A 24,179-nucleotide genomic window follows, 5' to 3' on the forward strand; every position below is an offset into this window, starting at 1 on the left:
GACACCCAGTTGATGGCTGAGCCTGGGTCTGTCCATGAGAATGTTGTGCTGTCAAGCGGCTCCCACACCATAAGCTGTGTTTGGTTGAGCCTGGTGTTACGTCTGTCAACTACAAGTGTTGTCAGCAGGGGGGCTCGAAACCTTTTTGAGGCACACAGTGCGGGCTTCCCCGACCTTGCCTTCGCCAGGCCGGGTATCATGTCGGTGCCTCCCACTCCTGAAAGATTGGCAGTGGTCTCGCAGGCGCGCGTGATTTGGGTGGTAGTAATATCACTGCAGGGCTACGGTGTGTAGGAACCCATGGGGGCCTCACACCTTGCATGTCCGGCTGCAGAACAACTCCTCAGCATGTTCTGGAGGGGTGTTCAGTCGGGGAGCTTTTGTCACCTAGACTGATGTCAGCTTCCCCCGTATCAAACCGGCCCTTTCTGTCGGGGTCTCCCCTTGGGTGCGATTGCCTCGTGGGTAGTGTCAGGGTCAGATGTCCCGACACGGAACGCTCTGCTCGCACGGGTCCAGGGTTGGCTACGCACAGTGGGTGGGACCGGGCCGCGTATCTACAGTTCCTAGCGGACCTGCGCCACATGGCGGCGGGTGCGTTGGGAGTGTCATCACATATGGCTACAGCAGTACCATATGTCGAGGTGGATGGAGAGAACGCTGAGGCGGGGACTTGTATTTACACAACCCCACCCGTTTTCGGGTTTGGTACAGACCCTATTGTCAGGGTCACCAGCAGTGACAGCTCTGGTCGACGAGATCCAATCTCTGTGGACGAAGCAAGCCATCGTCGTGGCGTTTTCCTCCCGGTGTTCTCTGGTGCCTAAGAAATCGGGAGGGGGGGTGTCAGACCCATGCTGCACCTGTCCCATGGGAAGGTTCAGCATTTTTTGGATTGTCTCCTACCTGTTGAACACTGTCAGGTGGGGGTCTGGTTCTCCTCCATAGACCTGTAGGATGCGTGTTCGCATCCCCGATCTTCCGTCCTAGGGCTTACCTACGCTTCCTTTGCAGGGTTAGCGTATGAGTACCAGGGGCTGCCGTTTGGATTTTCTCTGGCTCCCCGCATCTTCACCAAGTACGTGGAGGCCGCACTGGGGCCTCTGCGTCGTCAGGGGTTACGAAGTGTATTCTGCCCTGACGACGTTCTGGTCCTTGGCGGTCAAGGTGGATCGTCAGGTCTCATACCAGGCAGGTTTCCTACCGGCCTGGGGTTACTGTAGACTGGAAGTAGAGTACTCCTCTTCCCAGTCAACGCAGGGCTGTACAGTGCGACATATATGTCGCACGTGCGACACTGACGTCAGTCTGTGCGATGAAAGGATTGACTTCAATAGCACTGGTGCGATGGCCCGTGCCTGGCGGAAATAAGAAAAAAAAAGTGACGCGGTAACTTGAATGGGCCACGGCGCCACGCTATCCACTTGGTACTTGTAGTCTTGAGCGATTAAATACAATGTCCCTTCTGCGTAAGACTCCATATATCAAACACCAAATCCCATAATCCCTAGCGAACAATATCCCTGCGAGCAGTGACTCATATCCGCTCGGCTCAGCTCACAACACAGCAGGTGAGCAGGACTCGTCTCAGCAGCAGACAGTAGCGTTTGGAACGCGGACATTGAAACAGAGCTAGTGGATAGTGTTGTCGCGACCCAAAACAAATCCCTGCTGTTTTATTCGGCAACGGGTCAAATGCATATAACATGCTTTGCAATCCTCGCGTCATAAAGTCCGAAATGAACGTTACGTTAGCATGAGCTAACAACAAGCTGTTCATAGCCATATAGAGAGAACAGCAGACGGGCAGAGTGAGGAGGAGGGGGCAGACATTCTCCCTTCTCTGTGTGTGTGTGCGTTTGGAAAGATCACATGAAGTCAGACGAGTATATTATATTGATAGTAAATGTACTGAGGGTGGACAGATAATGTTTATTTAAACATAAAAAATACTATACAAAATAAATGTATTCATGATCATGCAACATAAAACGGTTGCGTGTTGTGAGTTCCAAAACATTTAACTTAAAGTTTAAAGCTCAATATATCAAAACGTGGCACTTTACAGTGAACAGGAGGTCTATGTGTATTAAAAACAATAGATTGTTTTTCCTTTAAAAGTCTGGAAGAGGTCAAAAATAAAAATGTCAAATGATATTTCCGTTGCCTTTTTTGAGTTGATCTAAATGTTACTGATTGTGTTAAATGGGCTTATGTTATGATATCGTCTCATATCGATTGCAGGCACCTGCATCGTATCATATCGTGGCATATATCAGCAAATATCATATTGTTGTCCAAAGAATTATATCGTATCGTATCGTGATGAAACTGGTGATTCCCACCCCTAGTAGAGTCCATACACCCAACACCAAATCCCATAATTCCTTACACGTAACGTGTCTGGCTGTGTGACGTCAACTTGTCAGCATAAAATGACAGCCAAACATGGCACTGCAACTAAATAACACAAATACAATAGGCACATTTGTGACTGTTACAAATATAACACATTTTATACTTGTGCTACAAGATTTTGGCCTGTGCTACAAAACGATCAACCTCTGTAGCACCAGTGCTATGTGCAAAAAAAGTTAACGTACAGCCCTGCAACGGGTGGAGTGCTTTGGGCATCCCTCTCAGAGCGTGTTGCGACACGCTCGGGAGGTTCCGTCCTAGGACGGTTACGGCACTGTCCGTGATACGCCTGCTCGGTATGAGGGCATCTGCTCATTCCGTGGTCCCTCTTGGCCTCCTCTTCACCCCAGGAGGAGGTTACGGAGGTGGTTCTTTTCCAGTATGGAAATAGACCCGGTGAGAGGCAAGTGGAAGCGGCTAAGGTTCCCGTGTCAGTACTGGGGGACCTCGCCCCTGGGGAGGGCCTGGGGTCCTCACCAGGGGGTCCCCATGGGCAGTAGGCTGTCACGCGTCACGTTTTTCACCGACTCCTCCCTCGCTGGAGACCCGTCGGACCAACGCAGTAGGGGGCAGCTGGCAAGCCATGCTGCCCGGTTTGCGCTACTTTCAATGTGTTGGTATTGAAAGCGGTCCTTCTGGTCCTCAAATGGTGTTTGATCAGGACGGACAATACGACGTCAGCGTCGTATATCGACAGACAGGGAGGAGTACGCTCCCCCCGTCTGCACCGGGCGGCTGGCTATGGGCGTTCTCCATCTGTGCGGCCTGAGGGCTCTCCACATCCCCGGCAGGGTGAATGTGGGTACAGGTGTAATGTCGCGGGGCGGTCCGCACTAGTGTTGTCAAAAATATCGATACATATCGATACTGAATATTTAAAATGGTTTCGATACTCATTTCCCGAAATACCGATACTTTCTGCAGTATCTGTACCAGCTGGCGAGTGTTCTACCTCAAGTTGTTGACGCGCTGTTCAGAGCACGCTTGCCCCTCCGCCTGCTCCGAGTCCAGCCCTCCCCCTCAGAGCCGTCTTCAGTTTGTAAATAAACATTTTAGCTGAGTGAAGATGGCAAATGCAGAGCCTCCGCAACTTGTGCTTGTGGATAAAGAAAACAGCAGAAGTGCTGTTTGGAGGTACTTCGGGTTTGAGTAAACAACGAAGGACAAGCTAAAGCTGCCCCAATGCTATTTGCAAGCGGTGTTAGAGCAGTGCCAACGAGGATCTCCATAAAGAAATGAGAGGTTCGTGACAGCTGCTCTTTCAACGTCACTGTGACTGAAGCATTAAACCATTAACTCTAGTTTAATACATGATACGTTGTCTACTGATGGCGCATAATATCAACAGCTGATTCGTTGTAACGTTAGAGCTAGCTACTGCTAGCCGTTAGCTCCGTTAGCTTAGCTGGCCACTTTTACAATTACTGCATGGAAACGGAGTAACGTTAACGTTTAAACGTTATGTCGAGGTCATACAATACTACAGTCGACTTAAGGTTAATGTTACCCCGTTTCCATGAAGTGTTTAAATAGCAGCAATCTTGTTGAAAATGTAACGTTACTAAAATGCTCCGAGCATAGCCTCTCTCTCTCTCTCTCTCTCTCGCTCTTGTTATCTTTAAATAAAAATCTAAACTGTTACTAACTGTAGTACAAACAGTTCAGTTTGTCAGGTACATGCAACACAGATTACAGTGTTTACATCTGTCTGCTTGGGAAAATACCATGTTCTGCATCTGCAATTAAAATGATTGAAGTGAGATGAACAGTTATTTTTAAATGTGTGATCTAAAGATAAACAAAGGGTTTTAAAAGTGTTATATTTATCTTCTCTTATAGTACCAGAGAGAAGCTGAGGATAATCAACCAGCACCAAAAGCTACATTTGTTTAAAAAAAAGATATCGTCAAGGTATCGTATCGAAGTCGAAATTCCAGTATCGTGACAACACTAGTCCTCACCCTGACGGCTGGGGATTACGTCCGGACATAGTCAGGCAGGTCTGGGACCGTTGCCGTGCTGCCTGGGATTCTTTCCCCCATACATCTGTTAGGTCAGTTGTTGGGGCGGGTACGTTGAGGAGCGCAGGTCCTTGATCCTGATTGCGCCGGACCGGGGCGCAGCTGTGTGGTTCCCGGTCCTGATCCAGCTCTTGGTATCCCGTCATGCCCTGTTCCTTGGTCATCGCGGGCCCTCTCTCAAGCGCACGGGTCTCTTGTGTTAGTTCCCTGTGCTGGGCCAGCTGCTGATGGTTTGGCTGGTGATAGGGTGAGTCTGGAGAGGATGGATCCTTCTGTGGTTGGTACCATCCGGAACGCGCATGCTCCCTCCACTATCGCGGGTTACGCGGGTAGGTGGCATATTTTCCAAGAGTGGTGTAAGGCCAACCTCTTGTGAAGCGTTTCCTGCTTGGCGTTCGACGCCTTAAGCCGGTGAAACGCTCTTTGGCTCCGAGCTGGGATCTTCAATTGGTCCTCGTCGGTTGTCCTTGGCCCCGTTTGAGCCTCTTACGCAAGCGCCGTTGGAACAGCTGTCGTTCAAGACTGCGTTCTTGCTGGCCATCACCTCCGTTAAACACGTGGGTGAGCTTTGTGCTCTCTCGGTGCGGCCCGAGTGTCGTGTCTATTCGTTCCGATAGCGGTGCCACTCTGCGGCCTAATCCAGCCTTCGTGCCGAAAAATATCCGGAGTTCTTCCGCTCCAGGGATATTATGGTTCAGGCGTTTCATCCGCCTCCTCACGCTAGTGAGTTGGAGGCGGGCCTTCACCTGTCATGTCCGGTCCGGGCTTTGGGGATTTACCTCAGCCGTACTCAGGGCCTCAGGGCTACCGATCAGCTCTTTGTCTGTTACGGTGGCTCTCGTGCTGGTAAGGCACTGTCGAAACAGCGCCTGTCCCATTGGTTGTGCGAGGGCATTGCCCTTTGCTACACGTTGGTCGGGTTGGCTCCCCCTGGGAGCGTCAGGGCGCACTCCACTCGTGGGGTGGCGGCCTCTGCCGCCCTACTAGGTGGGGCCTCGGTGGAGGACATCTGTGCTACGGCTTCATGGTCCTCACCGGGTCCCTTCGTAAGGTTTTACCTCATGGACATGACCGGGGGTTCTGTCTCCCAGGCGGTTCTGAGGTCTGGGACCTCTCCTGCTTCCCGTCCTTTGGTGGGGTAGCAGGAGTGTGTCGGTGTCGGCCACAATGTGTTGTGTCACATGTGGTTCCGCCTGTGCTGTGCATTCAAGAGGTTCTAGTTCCCTCTTGTTCGCACTCGGGTGGAGTTGACTGCCGCCCCCTCTTCATTAGGAAGGATGGGGTGACTGGACTCCCCTCCCCCCTGATGTGGGCTTTCGGGTCCTCAGGGGGTGCATTTGTCGGTCCTCGCGTCTGCTCTGTCCCCATATCTCGATGGCGAAGAGCAGGATGCGATTCGCCAGTACGACTAATATAACGATTATGTATATAACCTAGTTATATGAGTACTGGCTGAGCGTCCTGCTCTTAGCTTGCCCTGAGGCAGGGCTGTACGTTAACTTTTTTTGCACATAGCACTGGTGCTACAGAGGTTGATAGTTTTGTAGCACAGGCCAAAATCTTGTAGCACAAGTATAAAACGTGTTATATTTGTAACAGTCACAAATGTGCCTATTGTATTTGTGTTATTTAGTTGCAGTGCCATGTTTGGCTGTCATTTAGTATATCGCCATGTGTTATTATTACTATAATAGTAATACTCTCATATGCTATTTTCAATTAATATCATAAACAACATAAGGAATATTAGCATAATTTTGAGTGGACTGAAGGAATGAGTCAGCGTTAATAGTTTTAAATGCAAATAATTTATTGAAACATAGAAGTGGGGTCGGTTGGGACACACACACACAATGGGGGACCCTGATGTAAACAAGACAAACGTCTTTCTCTGGTCTGCATCCCCTTAACAATTGTGTGTATTGAGCCATACTGTACTGTACCCATTCTGCAATCTGTTCAATAAAGTTTACATTCATTCATTCACACACACTGTTTCAACTCACCACCCCCGCATCATATTGTAGTCTAGTCTGTCTTCAAACTTCCACTCCTCTAGAAATTTTTTATATTTGAATATCAACATTATCTGTCCATCCTCAGTTTACTATAATATACTCCTGTCCCGAGTCCTGACTAGTGACTTCATCGTCTTTCCAAACGCACGCACGCACACACACACACAGGGAAGGGGAGAGAGTGCCCCCCATTTCCCTTTCCACACTGTGTCTGCTGGCTCTGCCTCTGATCAGGATTAGCTTGTTAGCTTGCTAACGTTGTAGTGATTGTAATGGTACATAAACGTTAATTTCGGGCGATGTGCGCATAAAGGAATGGCGACGGTGCAAAGCATGTAGATGCATTTGACCCGTTGCGAGAAAAAAAACACACCACGGACTTATTTCGGGACGTGTAGGCGCACTGCTGTGTTAACGCAGCAGTGCGCACCAACACGCTACTCTGCTTGCAAGCACGGATAGGGCGGATATGACTCGTCGAGTTGTCACGGAGTTTTTTCAAAATAAGAGTATCATATGCACCTGAATGTTGCTAGCTGTCGAGCCTAGTTATTATAGCTGGAGCTGCGCGTGGGCAGAAATGAGACCCGCTACAGGATTTTCAAAATAAGAGTATCTATATGAACCGAATCCCTATCGCACCAGTGCTAGTGAAGTAAATCCATTCATCGCACAGACCGCTGTTGCTGTAGCACGTGCGATATATATGTCGCACTGTACAGGCCTGCCTGAGGTCCCTTGGGGAAACTTTTCTTGGGAAACTGTTTTTTCCGAGGAAGAGCGAGTGGTGACCACGCCTAGTGCTATATAGTACGTAGCACTAGGGCGGGCACGTGCTGGGTGTATTGTTTTTTATTCGTTGATGGAGTACACTAGGTACTGGAGATGAGGTATATCTCGATGGCGAAGAGCAGGACGCTCAGCCAGTACTCATGTAACTAGGTTATATACATAACTTATCGATTTGAGCTACCCGTTTTATAAAACTGTTTAACGCACGCCTACAAGTTGATTATTCCGCTTATACCATGGTCATTTATCAACAATATAAAATAAAAGCATTTGTAATTCTTTTGTCCTTTGTTTATCCCGGTCGTTAGATTATCACGCTGATAAGTCAGCTGTGCTTCACTGCAGTTGATAACGAGTAAAAGCTGTGACAGCTGTGCTCTTTAATGTTGCTATGGTTACAGGTTGGGTAGCGGATGAATTTAGAACAGTGATTAAACTTGAGCCGAACTACTTGTGCTTTTTAAACTGTTTTAATGCACACCTGCAGGCCAATCAGAAAAGGGTATTCACCCCGACCACGGTATAAACTAATTTAAATACGACCCTAAACACAGAATGAAATAATATAACCTGGGTTTACTTTGCTGTTTTGAGAAAAAAAACTTTCTTTTAGATTAGGTCTTTTAAATGGTAAATATAACTATGTTTCGTTTCTTCCCCTCTCTCTCTTACTCAGACGTGGAGGCCTTTGCCAAAGCCATGGAGGGCAGTAAGGGTGGAGACGCTAAAGACAAGAAGGACGACGACGAGGACATGAGTCTGGATTAGAGCTCACCGTGCCTCTCCTCCGCAACTCCTCCTCTCCTTGTCTCCTTACCTCCTCTCTTTCCCCGCCTCCTCTCTAACTTAAAGGACCATACCGGCGTGGTGATATACCTACGTTAAATATATCTCCTGCTCACGCTAACAAAAAATATGGCCTCTTGTCAAAAATGTTTATCAGATGTGTGCATTGGACCAGAAAGGTGCTATGGAAAGCGGTGATTTCATGAACGTGAACCAAGGAAACTATAAAAGAAGGAAAGGTCATCACGTCACTGTGTAGCATGTGACCGTAGATTGGTGCCAAATGTGGAAACTCCCCGTTCGGCTGATATTGAGTTGAATGGGATTGTCATCTCCTTGTTAATTACCTGTCTTTTAAACAGGTTATTACCTTGGATGTCAGAATCATCTGCATTTTGTTGCATTGTTAGTTAGCTAACGTTTGATATATTGGTTGATATTTCCTCAGATTGCTAGTATACCGGTATTCGAATTTGTAATACAGCCTTCAATAGAACTGGCACCAAGCAAAGCATAGAACGCTGGCATTTTGACATGACTCTTCCTTTTATAGTTTCCTTGACGTAAACAAGGAGGTACACAGAGAGAAAGAGAGGGAAATATGTTTTCTAAAGAACGATCAATCTGTTAGCATGATTTTGGGTAAGTTTCCATTTATACAATTTATATTCTATACAATTTAGTTTAATACCATAACATTTGCATTGTGAAAAGTTTAGTTTAAAAGTTTTTTAAATATAAAGTAAACTATGCTAGGGGAATGACCAGTTAAATATGGGTACCGATTCGTAAACAGGCGTAAACTCACATTTAGGCCGGTGTGTGCCAAGGAGAGAGCGGGAGAATCTTTAGGATTTGAAGAGACACTGATCAGTGGCTTCAGCCTTAGTTTTCTATTGGTGTATTCTTTCTATTCTTCTGTTTTGTTTCTACTGCGGTAGAAACAAGAGAAACTATGCTTTTGTGTGATTTCATCTTAATAAAAGAAATCTTTGCATACAATAAAATGTTGTTTTGATTGCTTGAATAGACCTAAGTACCACTACTCCATCTGGTGGACTAAGACGGTAATGTGAGGTCAGAGGATCCTTGGGTTTCTTGAAAGGCCTATATAAATCTACGCTATTATTATTATTGAGTGAAAGAAATGGCCTACATTAGTAGTTCTCAAACTTTTTATATCAAGGAGCCCTAAATTGATACACATTAGCCTGCAAACCCCCATTTGATAAGATTTTGTTTTGATTTAAGACCAACTATAGTTTAAAATTTTACATTTAGTCATTTAGCTGACGCTTTCATCCAAAGCGACTTACAAGTTCTGTACGACAAGTCAACACAAGGGTACAACTCTGGCAGCTAAGAGTAAGTAACATTGTTCTTGACATAATAACTTTAGTGTTAGTCTTAATATAGGCAAGGTAGTAGATTCCTTAATAGTTTCTTTCTTCATTTCAGATATTGATTGAAGTGTTTTTAGTCAGAAAATTGGGTGGGTTTCGGCTGTCCTGACTGGTGGAAAGTTTGTTCCATCATTGTGGAGCGAGGGCCGAGAATAGCCTGCTTCTCTTTGATGACCCCCGCCCCTGGAGCTCGGATAGGAGTGGGTCTGAGGCGGGCAGACGATGTAGAGCGGAGGGGTCTTGAGGGTGTGTAGACTCCGGCCCATTGACCGGAGGTAATAGTATAAGAGATAACAGGAGAAAGTGAAACCTATGATCATAGTCACTCTTGTGACTCTTACTCCCATTGGGCTCACTAATATAGTGAATCAAATAGTGAAAATAAACAACTCCCCATCTTTCTTTGTGGGGACCCCTGGTTGAGAACCACTGGCCTACATGTTAATGGAAAAACATGAGTGGGTGAATGCTTGAACAAGACTACAACAGTTCCTCTACTCATTCGATCAAGTTTTGTTTAGTTTTTATTTGTTAGAGGGACAACGTACATTAAGGAACATTTTATAAAATAGAATGTAGATGTACCCAAAAGGCTAGTTTACATTGGCAGTCCCCCCGCCAGAAAGAATGGGCAAAAAAGTTAAATAAATTTTAAAAGATTAAAACAAAAGTACAATCACATTAGCAATAACATACATAATTCAACCCTTGCAATATAGTTCATCCCCACATAGTATACACATCAGTGTTCACATCTTTGATTATCAACTAATTCCTAAGATTATACTTGAAGGTGTTGAATGAAATGGACTCTGAATGTGGGATTTTATTCCATGCAGGCGCTGTTTTATGAGAGAAACCTGATTGCCCAAATACCTCTTTCTAAAAAGGATTTTGCAGTCTCCTCTGGTGACTCTGGCTTCCCCTCCAGTAGCATCAGTTACAGGAGTGAAAATGAGTGGAGGTGGTGCAAAGTTATGCCGGATTTTGCCAGTTCTTAAAGAGAAGGTTCTCAACTTGTCTATTTTTGTAAAATTGCACAATGATGGGTTTTTTTTATCTAGTGTTTTGAGTGCTTGTTTGTATAGAGAAATAATCAGTGTTATTGTGGTGATGTGTTAGCATTATATGTTCATTTCATAACTAATTATACTGTACATTTCTCCAGACCTCTCTTAGTCTTGACAGAGCCTGAGGTATGGCCAGCAGCAATAGTAACCCCCCCCCCCCCATGTCCATTACCCACTCAACTCCAACATCAGACCAAAACCAAAAGTAAGCAAAGTGCAATACCAAGTGGGCCTCTTTTGAACAGGTTGCTGTTTGACAGCATTACAGATTCATACACTTCATCTACTAGTAGTACTACAGTAGTTTGCCACACAATGGTGGAATGAACTGCTGCCCACCCCAGTTAGGACAGCCGAAACCCGTCCAATCTTTCGCCGTCGACTAAAGACGCACTTCTTCAACCATTATCTGAAATGAAAAAAATCTAACCCTAACTAATTTTACTGTCATGCACTTGTCCTAATAAACTAACCTACACTGTAGCACTCAACACTTGGATGAACAATGTTACTCAGCTGATATAGAGTTGTGCCCTTCCTGATTACTTGTCGTACATAACTTGTAAGTCGCTTTGGATAAAAGCGTCAGCTAAATGACTAAATGTTAGCAGTAGACCAGGTGGGTAGACAGTAGTTTATATGTAGGATAGAGAAAACATGTAGATTTCCGCTGCCTCTGTGGACATGTGGTTCCTGAGATGCTGAAAATTCGCCAGAGTGAACTTGAGATTTTTCCAGATCTTTGAGATATGATTTTTGAATAACATTGCATTTTGTCGTCAAATGTTTTTCCAATTTTGGCTAAGTGTGAACCACAAATTAAAGTAGGAACTGAGGTAGAATTAAGGGGTGGAGCAGATAACTAACAGCAGCAGAACTACTAGGAATGTCTGATCACTAAGTATGTCCAACTCTTTCCACTTAAACTGCACAGACTACAACGTATAAAGTATGACATCATGCCAGTTAGGGTAACTTATGTATACTTTACTTACTCGTAGTGTATATTCTGATTTGTAAGTGTTTATTGCCCATATTTACTGTAACATAATATAAACGATAGGGCACACAGACCGTCATACCTTTATTACACTGTTTACTTGCTCATATTCTTATATTCAGTTACTTATATTGTTTACACTGCTTATTCTTATCTTTACTATAGTTTTATTGCCTATATTTGTCTTCTACCATCACCATGCCCGTACCTCCCCTCCCCCATGCTGCTATGACACCCAAATTGGAATATCCTAATTTATCTCAGTGAGTAGTACTGAAATCTCCATTTTAACAAGTCATTCAATCTTATATTGTTTAATCTTGTACTTCATTTGAAAACATGTGCCAAAGAGGCGATATAATTTCACTTGTTTCAACAAGCAAAAACAGCAGTGACCTGCCAATTTTAAGAGTAATTTGTAAAGACATTTATTTGAACTAGATCACTGAAGACTTTAGAAATCCTAATGGATCAGATTCTGATAAATCACATGAATAGGAAGAAGAGCAAATAACCATGGGATTTTCTAAATACATTTTAAGGATACAATTCATTCAATACTACCAGGCTTCAAAGCAAGAAAACGTTCTTACTCACAAGGCAATCGACAATAATGTAATATAAAATCTCTAAAGAGGTGCAACCTGAAACCTGAGTTCTGTTGTTCGCCATTTCCTCAACTATAGAAGGCCCAACTCAGGGAAAGGAAACAATAGGATGCAGGTTAAAAACCGGCGGAATGCTCCTTTAACACATGGCGTCAATCAAATTCAGCTAATCAAAATGTCAAGAATAAAAGTAGCAGGGCGGCTAGGTGGCACAGTGGGCAAGGCGCTCGCCACCAACGCAGGAGATGCTGGGTTCGAGCCCAGCTCTCGGCGTTGCTACCAGCTTGGCTGGTCGTTCATACTAATACAATTGGCAGTATTAGGGGGTGTGAAGCTGGTGGGTGGGGATCGGACGTTGTGGACAGCGACTCCTACAGGTCGGTTGGTGCGCCTGCGCAGTAGAATCAGGAAGCGACGGGGGCAGCGTGTCCCTCCCACGCAGACCCTCGCCGCTGAGAGATCGCGCTGTGCAGGTGAAAAGATGCGACGGCTGCCTCCTCGAGTACCGGAGGGGACACGTGATGCAAGGCTTCGTCCACATTGCAGCCGGCTTGTGGGAGGCATGGCCTAACAACGTTCGAGACAGGGGAGGGTAGAATTGGACAATACGAAATTGGGGAAGGGAGAAAAATAGAAAATGGGGAGAAAAAGTAGATTAAAAAAAAAAAGAATAAAAGTAGCAAATCAAATAATTTGTCAGGCCTTCTTGACGTTAATATTCACGTCAGAAATGACCAGTGCCTTCCAAACTAAGAGGCTCCAAAGTGTTGGAAATACAAATAAATCCTACTTTGGTACAAATATGTACAAGTTAGTAACATGTGAGAAAGCAGAATAATTGTCATCTATCTATATCTCATTTTAATCTGATGTAAATTCATTTTCCTTGTTTCCAACAATCTTCAAACAGCGGTCTGCCAGCTCCACAAACAGCGGCTCCTGCATGGCGGCCTTCATCGCGTCGTCTTTACGGTCAGCGGTGTCAACAGAGCGCATGAGCTGTCGGAGGTGTGGGTTACAAAGAAGATCTCTCAGCTTCTCCGATTCTCCTATAGAGGGGGAGAAACAATAAAAAAATTTGAATCCATCGTCTAGAAACTTGACTTATTTGAAAACAAGTAATTATGAGGCTATTACAGTTAAGTATGAGAAGACGGGTTGGTAGCCCCTTTCGTGACTGCGATACACCGAGTGAATCCACAGTCACTTCCTAGCCCATAGCAAACCAACCTATGTTGACCATGAAGGACTGGTTCTGCCCGAACTGTTCGTTATATCACAGAGAAATTTCAAATGTACTCACAGTTGCACAAGGGTTTCGGACAAAAATACGTGATGGTTTGAAAGCTCGGCGTTGCTAATAAACATTTAAAATATTTTTTATAAACTGGTCAACACTGCATTATTTCCGGCGTTGGGTGCATGATGCGCATGCGCTGTGATCACAGCGCAGGCGCACCAGGCAGCCAAATACGGAAATAAAGCCGTTTTGAGCAGTGTTGACCAGTTAATAAAAAATATTTTAAATGTTTATTAGCAACGCCGAGCTTTCAAGCCATCACGTATTTTACTATTTTTGTCTGAAACCGAAAATGTCTCTGTGATACTTGTATAACGAACGGTTCGGGCAGAACCAGTCCTTCATGGTCAACATAGGTTGGTTTGCTATGGGCTAGGAAGTGACTGTGGATTCACTCTGTGTATCACAGTCACGAAAGGGGCTAACGGGTAGGATACGTGATCAAAGCCACAACCCTACAAACAAATCAAGCACCGGGCTTTGGGCCCCAGCTTCCCTCTAGGGATCTCCATCAGTGTGTGGGGGCACGTTAAATTAAAAGTGTATAATCAAGCATTATATGTTATCGATAAGGTGCATCATCTGATAAGGTGTTGAACTTAAGAGTAACCCTTAAAGCAAAGTGTTAACCCTTCAGTAGTGTGGTAGTGAAAGGGTTAACCCTTTGTAGTGTGGTAGTGAAAGGTTAACCTTATGTAGTGAAAGGTTTTCTGTAGTAGGGTAGTGAAAGGTTAACCTTCTGTAGTGTGGTAGTGAAAGGGTTAACCTTCTGTAGTGTGGTAGTGTTACATCCCAATGTATATATTCCCCAGTGTGTGTCTCCCATGTGTGTGTGTTCTCCATTTTGTTTCCTCCCTCCAGCCATTGTTCCCTCCACCATTGGTCCCTGCCAGGCCTGCCCTCACATTATAGCAACACAGCACCGATTGGTGGATGGTTTTCCAGACTCCAACACTCAATCAACACCACCCAATCATGGATCACCCCACACCTGTTAAAACATGGCTTCTCACTTCAGTCTTTCTCTCTCTCTGGCATGAGGCTAGGCCTAGTGTGATTTTGTAACCTGTAACTTTGATAATATTGCATTTCGTTTATTGACCTTTGAGACTTAGTGGAAATTGCTTTGTGTGTGTATGGCCACAGAGAGAGCATTGTTAGTTATAGTTTGTTTGTTGTTTTTGTATATATGCTGTATTTGTTTTCTGTATCATTAATGTGTTTTTCTCTCTTTCTCAGGAAGCACAGATGGGGTGAGCTGCCATTTCCTTTGGATATTGTTTTCTCCTGTTTTGGTTAGGTAAGAGTAGTTTAGGTAATGTAATCTCTTTTACCATAGATTAGATTTGGGTTTATTAATTAGTGGTGTTTGTTTGTTGTTTTGGCCTGGGCTCACCCCTGAGCTACATGTGCTTCCTTTGCATCTTTCAATAAATATCATTGTTGTTTACAAACGTGGTCCATCTTTTCTGTCAACCAACTGTTATGTTACAGCCCTTTACCCTTAGACTCACAGGGGTCGTAACAGGTAGTGAAAGGGTTAACCTTCTGTGGTAGTGAAAGGGTTAACCTTCTGTAGTGTGGTAGTGAAAGGTAACCTTCTGTAGTGTGGTAGTGAAAGGGTTAACATTCTGTAGTGTGGTAGTGAAAGGGTTAACCTTATGTAGTGGGGTAGTGAAAGCGTTAAGCCTTTGTAGTGTGGTAGTGAAAGGGTTAACCTTCTGTATTGTGGTAGTGAAAAGGTTAACCTTATGTAGTGTGGTAGTGAAAGGGTTAACCTTCTGTAGTGTGGTAGTGAAAGCGTTAAGCCTTTGTAGTGTGGTAGTGAAAAGTTTAACCTAAAGGGTTAAAGCCATCGAGTGGTAAGCGGGTTGGGTGACAAATGGAAGGTGGCCCAGAAAGACAAGAGGATCCACTGTATATGATGCCATGAGCAGTGATTAAATAAAAGAATGGCGGTTCAGGAATAATAATAACATAAAATATAACGTCTGGGTTATAGCTACCCAACAGTTGGAGCCTCTGAAGTGGCACATGATCCGAAGAATTATCTTCACCCAAGGCATCTTCTACAGTCCATGGTTCTGTAAAAAGAACAACATTACCATACAAAGCCGTCCCATACAATGTCAGAAAGGTTTGCTAGTATACAATAGATCTACATCCATTTTTTTTTACCTTTATTTAACCAGGTAAAATGCTTGAGATCAAGGATCTCTTTTACGAGCACAAGACCTGACCAAAATGGCAGCAATAGTAAATTATAACACTACCATATGCATACTGCACCTTATGTGTCACTGTGAATACTGTATTTTTTCAGTTAGTTAGATAGTAAATTATATTGACTTATTTGTTTACACTGCTTGTGTTGTTTTTACTACCTGTACCCCCATGCTGCTATGATGCCTGAATTTCCCCAAGGGCATCAATAAAGGAATATCTTATCTTATAAAAATAATAAACCAAGTTACAACATATAGGACAAAACACAGACAGATAAGGTGAAGATAAAGGGGATCAAAAATAAAAAAGCACCACCATGTCCTTAACATTAGTAACATGTAGCGCCATCAGCATTATGTATCAATGCATTTGCAAACTCCCAATTCAGACGTTGCAAGGTCTGTGACATGAACTTTAAAACCAGGCAAGGTGACAAGGGCCTGTAGATTTTTGAAGTCCATTCCAAGTAGAGGGAGCAGAGTACATGAAAGCCCTCTTCCCAAACTCAGTGAGAGTTCTGGGGACTGAGGCATAAAGATAATCCTGAGATTGCAAACTGTAAAATAGATTATCAGAGATAGTGAGATATGTACTCCGGTATAAAGGTAACAGACCAATAAGTGCTTTATAAATAAAGGTATGCCAATGGAGAAGCCTACAAGTAGACAAGGACAGCCAGCCTACCGTGGCATATTTCATTTCAACCTTTATTTAAAATCGTAAGCATCTGAGGTTTCCCTCATTTACAGAAACGACGATTGTACAAAATGTAAAACAGTACATAATACAAACAATAAATTTAAACACCAGAGTAAAAATGAAAAACGTTTCAAATAATTTAAAAAGATCAGCCAAAACAGTTACAGGTAGTCACACAATGGTCTGAAATCATACGTTTAAACTAGGGATGTCCGATATTATCGGCATTAAAATGTGATATTGGAAAATATCTGTATCTTTTTTTTTTTTACATTTCTATAACCTTTATTTACCCAGGCAAGCAAGTAAGAACAAATTCTGATTTTATTTATTGTCAAAAGTATGCATAATGTTGTGTTAATTCCACAACAAGAGATATGTAATGTTAATTACCTGAAATTATTCCGTTTTGGGGGGGGGGGGGGGGGGGGGGGAACCCTGCATATATCGGTATCGGTTGATATCGGTATCGGAAATTAAGAGTTGGATATGCCGCAGCATAAGAAGACTGATTCAACTATTATTTTTCTACTAAATAGAGGAAAATTGGATCAGTTTCTGTACAGGAAACCAATTTTCTGTCGCAGTTTAGAGGCAAGATTGTCCACATGGAACTTAAATGTAAATTTCTCGCCAAGATATTTATACTCAGTGACTCTCTAGTCTCTATAGAAGAGCCACTGACAGTAGATATCCGCACATCATCAAAGTTAATATTCCTGGCTCTTGAAAACATAAACATTGTCCCATTATAAGATAAGAATTAAGAATTATAAAACCACTAACTCACATTTGCAATTTATCCTTTCAAACAGGAACATTTCCAAATAAAATGAATAGCAAAAGTAATACCATTATTTAAATCAGGGGATAAACACACTTTTACAAATGACCGGCCAGTCTCTCTCCTACCTCAGTTCTCAAAAATACTAGAAAAGCTTTTTTCAATAAGACTTTTCAGTTTTATTGAAAAAAATAACTTGCTTTCCGACAGCCAGTATGGTTTCCGACATAATAGATCAACTTCATTGGCACTTACAGACCTAATTGAGGAAATCACCACATGTACGGACAATAAGAAATTTGCTGTAGGAATATTTATAGATTTTAAGAAGGCGTTTGATACTATAGAGCAGGGCTATTCAACTGGCGGCCCGCGGGCCAGATCCGGCCCGTGGGATGATTCTGACCGGCCCGCCAAAGATTACATGATAATAATAAAAAAAAAAAAAAAAAATTTACTTTTTTCTTTTCATGTCAACGTTAACACGCACAATTGAGCCAAAAGTCACTCAATTAATGACAGATTTCATTGATAAATTGAGGGAAAACTTTGCAAGTCGATTTGATGAATTTGACATGTCCAGAGAATTGATGCATTTTGTGAGCAACCCATTTGCCAATGTAGCTGCTATTTCCACAAAAGGACAAGAGTTCCTTGCATCACTTCACATTGATGAAGGTCTCCTGCAACTTGAAATAATTGACATGCAAGCATCATCTGCTCTGAAGCAGGCACTTGAGAATGAATCCACCACAACATTTTGGATAAAGTGTATTCATGTCAAGACATTCCCCAAAATAAAAACGCTGGCAATATCTGTGCTAACAATGTTTGGCTCAACATACACCTGTGAATCCAGTTTCTCTCACATGAATGCCATTAAAACAAGCAACCGTGCCTCCTTGACAAATGAGCATTTGCATCACTGTTTGCGGGTAGCCCTCACTTCCTATGAACCCTCTTTCTCTGCCATTGCCCAGTCAAATAAGTGCAATCGCTCTCATTAGATGTGTGTATGTAGGCTAGGCCTGTCTGCCCCCCACCCCCCCTGATGTTTGAGAGTTAAGAGTGGACAATAAGTGCTAATAAGATGCTGTGATTTGCTGTTGTTGCACAGACATGAAGCACTTTTTCATAAGCTCAGCTGCACTATAAATGTGTTTTTTTGTTCAAGTGTTGATGTTAGAATGTTCAGATGCACATCATGCACTTGTTTGTTTTTTATTTTATTTTTATATTGAAATGTTGAAGAGGAGATGTTGCAGTTGTTGCACAGTCATAAATGAAGCACTTTCTGCAGGAGATGTTGCAGATGTGGCACATAAATGAAGCACTTTATTTGAAAAGTATACTACTTTTGCAATGTAGTTAAATAAAAGTTGTGAAAATGTGGTTGCGTGTTGTGTCAAGTGTACATATATTCATAGCACGGGGAGGCGCCATGGCAGTCCGGCTCCTGGCCCCTTGGGTTTCTGACAATGTGGCCCCCTGAACAATTTAGTTGAATAGCCCTGCTATAGAGTATAGATCATGGTATATTATTAAAAAAACTGGATCGATGTGGTATTAGAGGAACTGTTCTAAATTGGCTGGAAAGTTATTTGGAAGACTGTACAATTTGTACAAATGTATCATCAATCATGAAATTCATTCTTTTTGCAGATGACACTAATATAATTTGTTCAGGGCAAAATTTGCAGGATCTTTTGCAGGTGATCACACAGGAGTTGATAGTTAAAAATAGTTTGATGAGAATAAATTGTCGTTGAATTTGAGTAAAACTAAATTAATGTTATTTGGAAAGCGAAATAGTGATATAACAGTGAAAGTTATGATAGACAATGTATGTATTGAAAGAGCAAATCAAACCACATTCCTGGGTGTAATCATAGATGACAGGATATGCTGGAAACCACACATCAGTCATGTAAAATCCAAGATGGCCAAAAGTGTGGGGATTATGTATCGATCCAAGAATTTTGTCAACCAAAGGTCACTTCTCATCCTCTACCATGCACTTGTAGTCCCATATTTAAAATTATTGTCTGGAAGTATGAGGTAATACTTATCGTTCCAATATATCTAGGGATGGGTACCTTTCACATTTGAACCGATACCGGTACCTGTGAATCGATACCGGTACCCAACGGTACCTTTTTTCGGTACTTTAGTCTCAAGAAATTTAATTTACCTACCTCAGTCGTAAAAAAAAAAATCCAAACTTCAAATAACTACAATTTCGACAGTTTTCGGCTTGTCATTGCTCCGACTGCTTTGTTGTTGAATCAAGTCAAATCCTAGGTAAGCATATATTGTGCGTGTGAACGTTGACATGAAAAGAAAAAAGTTAAAAAAAGAAAAAAGTTAAAAAAAAAAAAAAATTAATACAAAATATTTTTTTTTAGGTTTCTCACTTGATTCGATACTCTGTAGTACCGACGTGTTTCGGTTCGGTACCTCAAAAGTACCAAATTCGGTACCCATCCCTAAATATATCACCTCTTTATATTCTGCAAAAAAAGGCCATAAGGATTGTGTACAATGCTAAGTACAACCAACACTCTACCCCATTGTTTTTACAAGCATCAGCTTTTAAATTATGGGACTTGATCAAAATTAAAACTGCCGAAATCATGTTCAAAGCTTCACATAACTCTCTTCCAACCCCCATCCAATATCGGTTCACTGAGAGGGTAGGAACCAGGATTTATAATCTTAGAGGGAAACAGAAACTCCAGCAACCGGGTGTAAGAACCACTCTAAAATCTATGTGTATATCTGTTTGTGGAGTAAGATTATGGAATGGATTGGACGAGGAGGTTAAATTGAGTACAAACATATACCAGTTTAAAAGAAAGTTAAAAAAAGGAATATTGGAAAGGTATAAGGAGGAGGGTGAACATGATGTTTGGCATTAAAAGGAGTATGTATCTAAAATATGTATTGACTGGTCAGACTCATGCGTGTCTTGTTGAGATGTCGGGGGATGTGGGAAGCGGAGCTGTGTTGCATGTTGTGTGTGTAGCGGTTGATGGTCGGGTGTGGGGAATGGAAGTTCACAGGCTTGGCTTCTTCCATCCCACTTTTCGGACCATGGGTGGTGTCTGTTGTTGCTGTTGTCTATCGTTTTGTGGTGGTTGTAGCGCTGTTTTGTGGTTGTATTGTATAGGTTGTATGGTTTGAAATGAACAAATGAAACCGATACTTGTTTAGTTTAAGAATAGGGGGCAGGTAACCATAAGATTTATTCTTCTTCCTGCTCCTTTTGCCCATGGTAGAACTGTATTTATGATTTTGTATGAAAACTGTATGATTGTATTGCTTCCATGTGGCAAATAAAAACTCTGAATCTACTAGCATTAAGAGTACAATGATACGTGAGTGATCAACAGCCAGTAATAAATCTTATGACACCATGATAAGTAGAGTCAACAAGCATATGCAATGAGGTAGAACAGGCATTAATGTACAATACATCGACATAATCGAGCGCTGGCAAAGAAAAGTGGCAGCAACAAGCCTCTTTCTAGAATGAAAAGAAAAACAGGACTCGTTTCTAAAAATAAAAAGCCCAGCCTTAATTTCAATTTCTTAACCAGATTTTCAATGTGGGGTTTAAAAGACAAGTAATCACCAGAATAAACTATCATCAGCATAACAATGAAAATGAGCATTTGACACTTAAATCATTTATATAAATTGTAAATAACAAAGGGCCTAAAACAGAGCCTTGTGGCACCCCCTCAACACAAGACATCAGAGGAACAACCAGGGGTGCAGTGGTAATATCAGAAGTGGTGGGATGGTGGGGATGACGCCCTGTGCACACGGACGGATACACGCGTGCATGCGCATAAATGTTCCCTCGTGTCGTGTGCGCACAGAACAGCTCCGACCAGCATTATGATTAGAATGAGTATTATGCATAAATATAGTAGGAAAGATGTTTGTATAGGAAATTACTAGTTTTAGTTTAGTGTTTGTAAATATTGCCTTGAAATAGAGAAGCTGAAAAAGGTAGCAGGATGTAGCCTTCAATATATAAAGAAATTATAATGTCAACAGATAGTGGAAAAACAAACAATGTTTTAAATGTAATTATAGTTACAATTTCTTTAATTGAATTAACTTAAAACTAGAAAAGCAAATACAAACTAAATTAACAATGTAACTTAAGGACAGTTTCCTTCTGAAGCACAACTTAAGAAATGTCTCATCCTTCCAGTCGGGACCATTTGGTTCCACAGCTCAAGCAAACCCCCACCAATTGGTACAGGGCTTGTATTTTGGTTTTGCAATTCCTAGTTCTTTGTTATGCTATTGCTATAACTCTGCACTAAAGGAAGTCAGTGATTTCAAGTACCTGGGCTCGTGGGTCAACTCGTCCGAGCAAGACCTTAAAGTGAGGAAGGCACTTGCGTGGAGGGCTCTGAACGGCATGACCAGTGTGTGGAAATCCAACCTCCCCCGTCAAATCAAGCTCAACTTCTTTCATGCAACAGTTGAGTCTGTCCTTTTGTATGGCAGTGAATGCTGGACCTTGAAGCCCACCCTGCAGAAGTCCTTGGATGGGTGCTACACCAGAATGATGCGTGTGGTGCTCAACATCAACAGGGATGAGCATGTCACTAATGCAAACTTGTATGGGGGGGTGCTAAAGGTGAGCGATAAAGTGGCAGTCAGGAGAATGAGGCTGGCAGGTCACTGCCAGAGACACCATGAGATGCCAACCAGCAAACTTGTACTGTGGGAACCAACACACGGGCATCGATCACGAGGACGTCCCACGTTAACCTACGTGGACGTACTCAGGAGAGATGTGGGAACAGAAAGCACCGGCGAGCTAGCCAGATGCATGGAGGATCGGGATGACTGGAAGCACCGATGGAGGGCCCGTCCGAGGACGACCTAGATAGATAGATTGCTATGCTATTCTTATACAAAGACTAGGTGATAGCTGAGTACCGGTACTTAAATACGGACGACGAGTCGAGTGAAAGTTGTGAACGCATTTGTGTGTGCACGCTAGGGCTGGGCAATTAATCGAAAAAAAAAAAATCGAGATCTCGATTACTTACTTAACTTATCCTCTTCGTCCTGGTTGGGGCATAAGGCCGCAATCATACACTGCCACTGAATCCTGTTTCGTGCTTTGGCCTGCGCTTTGTCCCAGGAAAGACCCATCTCCTTCAGCTCCATCATCACTGTCCTTCGCCAGGTGTTCTTTGGTCTACCCCCCTTTCTCTTCCCAACTGGGGTCCATCTCAAGGCAACTTTGGGTAACCTTTCATTGGGCATCCTCAATACATGGCCGAGCCATCTTAACCTCAGTCTTCTTATCTCAAGGGACATATGCAAGCTGCCTGTCTTCTTATAAAGTTCCTCATTCGAGATTCTATTTGGCCAAAAGATGTTGCAGATCCTACGTAAGCAGCTATTGTGGAAGACGTCAACCTTTCTCATATCCTGTTTTGTTACTCTCCAGTCTCCAGCACTCAGAGCCATATAGCAGGACAGACTTAACATTGCTGTTGTAGAGCCCGAGTTTGGTTTTAAGGCTATATTGTTTAGACTTCCAGATGTTGCGAAGTTGGCTGAAAGCACCTCTTGCTTTGTTGAGACGCGTCTTGATGTGGAGGAAGTTATGGACCACAATGGAAACAAGCCTTGGCTTTATTGTGTTTTATCCATTTTTGACCAGCGTGTTGACACTGTTATTGTTTGTCTTTCAAAATGTTTGTCCTACGATTGTGTCAAAATAAAGTATTCAATCAATCAATAGTTCACAATCAACTTAAGGGGATTTTTAAGGGTTTTTTAAAACCCTCTTCCTATTTCTTAGTTACCAACGATGATGTTGATCGGTAGAATCCTTTTTCAGCACAAGTCCAAGTCTTGTGATTAGGCAACATGGACAATGGTGAATTTGATCAATGCAACTGAAATAAGTACTGGGCTTTCAGACAGTTTGTGACTCATCAGTCGGTGGCTGGTCTGTGCATGCCATCTCAGCATGGTAAATAAAGTCAAAACACATTGAGCTGTGTATCACATTAATTGTTCACCTGTAACTGTTGATGGGTTGTGCACAGACGTTCATATTTGGAGAATCAACACAAAGGCAGACATTAAAAGAATCCCACAAATTATTTGGTTTATACCTGTAGGAGATGCTGTCTTGCCATCTGAGGTAATGGGTGCTGGTTGATGAAGAGGGAGGCACGTTCCTGCAGACAGGGGAAAGTAAACAAGGTGGTGATGAGTGAGAGAGAGTGAGAGAGAGAGAATCACAATTGACAGTCTATGCATCGTTCTTTTTCAGATTAAATGGCCAATCAAACTTGTTTACCTGCTTTGTGTCTCTTGTAACAGCTGACTGAGCAACTGAAAGGGAAAGAGACATGTTATTGTTAACGACGCATTAAAAAGGTAAATTGCTTTCAATAATAAAACGTAATACTAATTATAGGAAATACCAGCACTAAAAACATGCACCGTCTTCTATCTTGGCACAGTAGGCAGACAGACTAAATCATCAACACGATTTTACTAGCATAAAACAATAAGCAGTAACGTTAGCATACTTACTATCTTATTTTGCAGGTTGGACACTTGTATTTTGGCGCCTGTTCACTACAAACATTGCAGATTTGCATTTTGTCAAGTAGCAAGATAGAATAATGAACTAAACCAGTTCCTGATGATCACCACTGTCTTCCACCATGTGTTAGCTCGTGTGTTTATGTGCTGTTTCTTCTTCTGCTGCCTCCTCCTCTTCTTCTTCATTTGCATTTAATGGCAGTTGACATTACTGCCACCTATTGGATTTTTTCTGAATTACTTTATTTCCACATAGAAGGAAGATAAACGTAGATAAAGAAGATAAGAAAGGTAGATATACGTAATCAAAGCCGAGCCGCCGGGGGAGCTCTCATTAAAATTATAAATGTATGATCAAGAATAATTTGATAAGGTATTAAACGTAGAGTAACCCTTCAAATTAAGAGTTTAAAACCATTGAATGGTAAAATGGAGAGGGGGGGCGGGGGGGGGG

The 24,179-nt window shown here is 42.7% G+C and overlaps 2 protein-coding genes across 2 annotated transcripts in view; one reads left to right on the forward strand and one right to left on the reverse strand.

Moving 5' to 3' along the window:
* adrm1 (ADRM1 26S proteasome ubiquitin receptor) overlaps positions 1–9,034 on the forward strand; it is a 28,166-nt gene extending 19,132 nt beyond the window's left edge. Inside the window, exon 10 of the mRNA XM_084333787.1 lies at positions 7,926–9,034. Within this exon, the coding sequence (XP_084189913.1) occupies positions 7,926–8,017 (92 nt within the window). The 3' untranslated portion in view covers positions 8,018–9,034. The remainder of the gene's footprint in view (positions 1–7,925) is intronic.
* A 1,646-nt stretch (positions 9,035–10,680) lies between these two features.
* Positions 10,681–23,862, reverse strand: znhit3 (zinc finger, HIT-type containing 3). Its single transcript, XM_084333100.1, has 5 exons — positions 23,714–23,862; positions 23,475–23,509; positions 23,287–23,352; positions 15,423–15,500; positions 10,681–13,165 (listed from the first exon to the last, which is right to left on the reverse strand). Exons 1-5 carry the CDS (start codon positions 23,779–23,781, stop codon positions 12,978–12,980), a joined length of 435 nt encoding a protein of 144 aa, XP_084189226.1. The 5' UTR covers positions 23,782–23,862; the 3' UTR covers positions 10,681–12,977.
* Between the last annotated feature and the right edge of the window lie 317 nt (positions 23,863–24,179).

Source organism: Notolepis coatsorum, assembly GCF_963971535.1.
Source record: "Notolepis coatsorum genome assembly, chromosome: 17".
Taxonomy (NCBI): Eukaryota; Metazoa; Chordata; class Actinopteri; order Aulopiformes; family Paralepididae; genus Notolepis; species Notolepis coatsorum.

Coding starts and splice junctions, on each gene's coding strand:
- znhit3 (XM_084333100.1), bottom strand. CDS start 23,781: ATGCAAATCTGCAATGTTTGTAGTGAACAGGCGCCAAAATACAAGTGT. Junction 23,510..23,713: donor CCAACCTGCAAAATAAGATA/GTAAGTATGCTA, acceptor TTTCCCTTTCAG/TTGCTCAGTCAGCTGTTACA. Junction 23,353..23,474: donor TTACAAGAGACACAAAGCAG/GTAAACAAGTTT, acceptor CCCTGTCTGCAG/GAACGTGCCTCCCTCTTCAT.